At 46.8% G+C, this 5,027-nt stretch overlaps 1 protein-coding gene across 1 annotated transcript; it reads left to right on the forward strand.

The window, feature by feature from the left end:
- The first annotated feature begins 1,422 nt into the window (after window positions 1-1,422).
- On the forward strand, window positions 1,423-4,631 carry LOC140399601 (G-protein coupled receptor 84-like). Its single transcript, XM_072489130.1, has one exon. It carries the CDS (start codon window positions 2,410-2,412, stop codon window positions 3,538-3,540), a length of 1,131 nt encoding a protein of 376 aa, XP_072345231.1. The 5' UTR covers window positions 1,423-2,409; the 3' UTR covers window positions 3,541-4,631.
- The last annotated feature ends 396 nt before the right edge of the window (window positions 4,632-5,027 follow it).

Raw genomic sequence — 5,027 nt, forward strand, 5'->3', positions numbered from 1 at the left:
CTGTTATTCTCTTAAAAATCAAGAGGGGCTGTTATTCTTTGTCATACACACAGAGACTGTTTTCTCTATAATATACACAGAGACTGTTATTCTCTATAATATGCACAAGTACTGTTATTCTCTATTAGAAACACAGGGGCTGTTATTCTCTATAATATACACAGATACTGTTATTCTCTATAATATACACAGAGACTGTTCTCCTCTATAATATTCAGATGGCTGCTATTCTCTATAATATAGACAGCGACTGGTATTCTCTATAATATACGCAAGGGCTGTTATTCTCTATAATATACACAGGGGCTTTCATTCTATAATTACACAGGGGCTGTTATTCTCTATAATTACACAGGGGCATTTATTCTCTCATATACACAGGGGCTGTTATTCTCTGCAATATACACAGGGGCTGTTATTCTTTTTAATAAAAACTGGGGATGTTATTCTCTATAATATTCACAGAGACCGTTGTTCTCCATAATATACACAGAGACTGTTATTATCTATAATATCCAGATGGACTGTTATTCTCTTTAATATATACAGGGGCTCTTATTCTTTGTAATATACACAGAGACTGCTATTCTCTATAATATACACAGACTCTGTTGTTCTCTATAATATACCCTGAGACTGTTAGTATCTATAATATACAGAGGGACTGTTATTCTGTTTGATATATACTACGGCTGTTATTCGTTGTAATATACACAAACTGTTGTTCTCTATAATATACACAGAGAATGTTATTCTCTATAATATACACAGAGATTGTTATTCTCTACAATATATACAGGGGCTGTTATTCTCTATAATATACACAGAAAATGTTAATCTCTATAATATACACAAAGACCGTTGTTCTCTATAATATACACAGAGACTGTAATTATCTATAATATACAGAGGGACTGTTATTCTCTTTAATCTATACAGGGGCTGTTATTCTTTGTAATATACACAGAGACTGTTGTTACCTATAATAAACACAGTGACTGTTCTTCTCTATAATATTCACAGAGACTGTTATTCTCTATTACATTCAAAGGGACTGTTATTCTCTATAATATACACAGGGGCTGTTAGTCACAATAATATACACATAGAATGTTATTCTCTATAATATACACAGAGATTGTTATTCTCTACAATATATACAGGGGCTGTTATTCTCTATAATATACACAGCGGCAGTTATTCTCTATAATATACACAGAGACTGTTGTTCTCTATAATATACACAGACAATATTGTTCTCTATTATATGCACAGGGACTGTTATTCTCTACAATATACACAGATAATGTTATTCTCTATTATATACACTGGGACTGTTATTCTCTATTACATTCACAGAGGCTGTTAATCTCTATAATATACACAGGGGATGTTATTCACAATAATATACACAAGGGCAGTTATTCTCTATAATATATACAGAGACTGTTCTAGTCTGTAATATTCAGAGAGGCTGCTATTCTCTATAATCTCCACAGACACTGGTATTCTCTATAATATACACAGAGACTGTTATTCTCTATAATATTCACAGGGACTGTTATTCTCCATAATATGCTCAGCGACTGTTTTTCTTTATAATATGCACAGCGACTGTTATTCTCTCTTATATACACAGAGTCCGTTATTCTCTATATATTCACTGAGTGTATTATTCACTATAATATCAGCAGAGACTGTTATTTTACTTGATATGCACAGTGGCCGTCATCGTCCATAATATACTCTATGGAGTGAAGCGGTATTTCCTGAATTCCATCAGCCCCTACCCTCCCCAACCCGAGTTGATTTTCTAGTGACCATCTGATACTGATCCGCACTTGTTCTGGTCTATCTGGCACTTCAGAGTAAGCACCTTCCCGACGTCGACCCTTTCCCAACTGAGCTGTGGTTTCGACTACGTCGGTTTGGTCCCTGTACTGTTTGTTGCTCACCCGTATGACGTCGGCGTTTTGGATCTGACTGCAAACCCCTGAAGGTTTCGCGGAATCGTTCCAAGTATTGCCAAATTCTGGGTCATGGAAATTCCGTCTCTCTCTCTATCTCTGTCTCCCCCTCTATCTCTCTCTGGGTGATTTGGAGAGGAAGCTTCAGAAAAAGGAAGCAGGTCTGGAACAAACCGGGCGTCAGAGGAACAGTTTGTGCAAACTCTCCGCAGCCGCACTGCTCTATAAAGGGGCTCCGAGCAAGTGCCGGGCAGAGGCAGGGCAGTCGTCACAACCACTGCACTCATCGGGTCGAGACACCATCGCTGCCCGTCGCCAATCTCAAGACGTTCCTTTCCTCTTCGGGTCGATTGTGGTCGTGATTGTGGTCTTCAAGTGTCGTTTTCGATTGTGAATTTCAATTGTGGTCTTCGGTTGCGGCCTTTCTCACAAGGGGAGCTCGATGGATCCCAACTCCTCCTTCAGCAACGTGACCTGCCACCCGGCTGTCGTCAACTACCGCTACTTTGGCGCCCTGCTGGGGATCCTGGTGACGGCCGTGGGGACCGTGGGCAACGTCATGACCGTGCTGGCCTTCGCCACGGACAAGAAGATCCGCACCCGCCTCAACGTGCTCATCCTCAACCTGACGGTGGCCGACCTCATCTACTGCGCCTTCCTCCAACCGGTGACGACCGACACCTTCATCCACTTCGCCTGGCGGCAAGGCGAGGGCATGTGCCGTGTCTTCGGCCTGGTCCTCTTTCTGGCTAACTCCGTCTCCATCTTCAGCCTGATCCTTATCGCCATGAGCCGCTACGTCCTCATCTCGGACACCCGGAGGTTTGACCGGGTCTTCTCCCGCCATATGATGCCCTTCTTCGTGGCCCTGCCCTGGTTGTTGGGCCTGGCGCTTTTCGGGCCTCTCTGGAATATCTATGTCTTCCTGCCGCCAGTCTGCACGTGCAGCTTCCACCGGGAGCGGGGGAGGCCTTACACCACCATCCTCATGTTCTTCATGTTCGGCCTTGGGCTCAGCTGCATCGGGATCTTCTACTTCCTCATCCATCGCAAGGTGAAGGCGGCGGCCCAGGCACTGGACGGGTACCGGCTGGAGGGCGATGGTCGCGGGAGGAAGCCAATGGCGGCTGGGGTCTCCACGGCGGACAGTGGGATCGCCGACGGCCCCAGCGCCAACTCCCTGTCCGGGGAGGCGCCCACAAGGTCGACTGATGCCACGAGCGTTGAGACCGCAGCCCCTGGCACCGAAGTGGTCTTCCAGGGTGGGGAGAGCGAATCATCCGGCTGCCAAGCCAAGAGGAGCAGCAGCGCCGAGTTCCGGAAGGTGACCCGCATGTGCTTCGCAATGTTCCTCGTCTACGTGACCTGCTACTTCCCCTTCTGCTTTCTGCATGTGGTGGACGGGAAGAAGCGGGCCCCCGTTCTCGTCCACATGGTGGCTGGCAATTTCACCTGGCTGAACAGCTGCATCAACCCCATCCTCTACGCCATAATGAACCGACAGTTCAAGGACGCTTACTTGGGGGTTCTCCGCAAGGGAGCCAACCTCTTCACCCGCCCGGGGAGGCAATAGGAAGTTTCTTTGAGCACACCTTCCCACCTCACTCTCTCCATTCCATTCAAGAGTCTGTTTCCTAGGAACAGGACACGGTCATTCGGCCCCTCTCCTCCATCCTGTTACACATCAACAGGTGGAGGTCATTCATCCATCCCACGCCTCCTTTAACTTGGTGAGGCCACGACTGGAAGAATTTTGGCATCCTTATGTGAGGAACTTTGTTCTTGCTCTGGAGTGAGAGGTTTACCAGACCAATTCATTGGATAACGGGACTGACGTTGGAGGAGAGATGGAGTCAAATAGCATTGTGTTCTCAGGAGTTCAGGAGAATGTTTGAGGATCTTATAGAAACCTACGAATTTACAACAAGACCCGACAGGGTAGATGCAGAATGGACGATCCCGATGGTGGGAGTTTCCATACCAGGGGGGCCGAGGTTTGAGGATACGGGGTAGACCGTTTAGGGCAGAGATGAGGAGCAATTTCATCATTTAAATATTGGTTGGTCTGTGGAGTTCGCTCCCACAGAAAGCAATTGAGACCAAAACAGTGTATGTTTTCGAGAAGCGGTTCGATTTCACACTTGGTGCAATGGAATGTGAGGGGGAGGGGAGCAGGTGACTGAGTTTTATTAAAAACGTAGAATGCCGAATTCATTTTTTTTCCAATTAAGGGGTACTTTAATGTGGCGAATCCACCTACTCTCCACATTTTTGGGTTTTGGGGGCGAAACCCACGCAAACAAGGCACTGAATGTGCAAACGCCACACAGACAGTGACCCAGAGCCGGGATTGAACTTGAAACCTCGGCGCCCTGAGGCAGCAGGGCTAACCACTGCGCCACCCGGCTGCCCTACAGGTGACTGAGTTCGATAATCAGCCAAGATCAGAATTAAGATCGGAGCAGGCTCAAAGGGTAGAATTGACTCCACATATTTTCTCCAAGACTCAGACTGTTTTTCTTTCTTGGTGTTTGTCTGGGAGTAAATATAACACTTAATGGGGTATTGTGTCACTGCATTGATTTAGGGGTAATTATAAGATATTGTCTTATGTGATGTTAAAGTTATTTTCATGCTGTGTTAATAAAGTTTTGTTTTAATCGACCACTTCGTCGTCTCGTTGTGGGATCACACCTGGAGTACGGTATCTTTCCGCACAGCCTTAAGGGAATTTCGGCCCAGTTTCCGACCCACCACGGGTCGGTCGGGGGCCGTAATGGACACACAGGCTGGACTTGGCGGCGAAGGGGAGGCTCTGCGCCGACTCCGGCTCCTCACCGTCAACCTCCGGCTTCCTCCGGCCAGGCGTATTCCACAACAACGTCCGCGCGAGGTGGGACGGTCCCCCACCCCGTTCCGACTCTTCGCCCTCCCGCTTCTCATCTCTGAGTCGGTGTCCATCTTCAACCTGGTCACCTCACGTTTCTTAAAGATCCCTTGCTGGATTATACATTCAAGCTGTAGACAGGGGTCCGCGCAGGCGGGAGTCCCCGAAACATA

The sequence above is a fragment of the Scyliorhinus torazame genome, chromosome 23 (genome assembly GCF_047496885.1).
Source record: "Scyliorhinus torazame isolate Kashiwa2021f chromosome 23, sScyTor2.1, whole genome shotgun sequence".
In the NCBI taxonomy this organism is placed as follows: domain Eukaryota; kingdom Metazoa; phylum Chordata; class Chondrichthyes; order Carcharhiniformes; family Scyliorhinidae; genus Scyliorhinus; species Scyliorhinus torazame.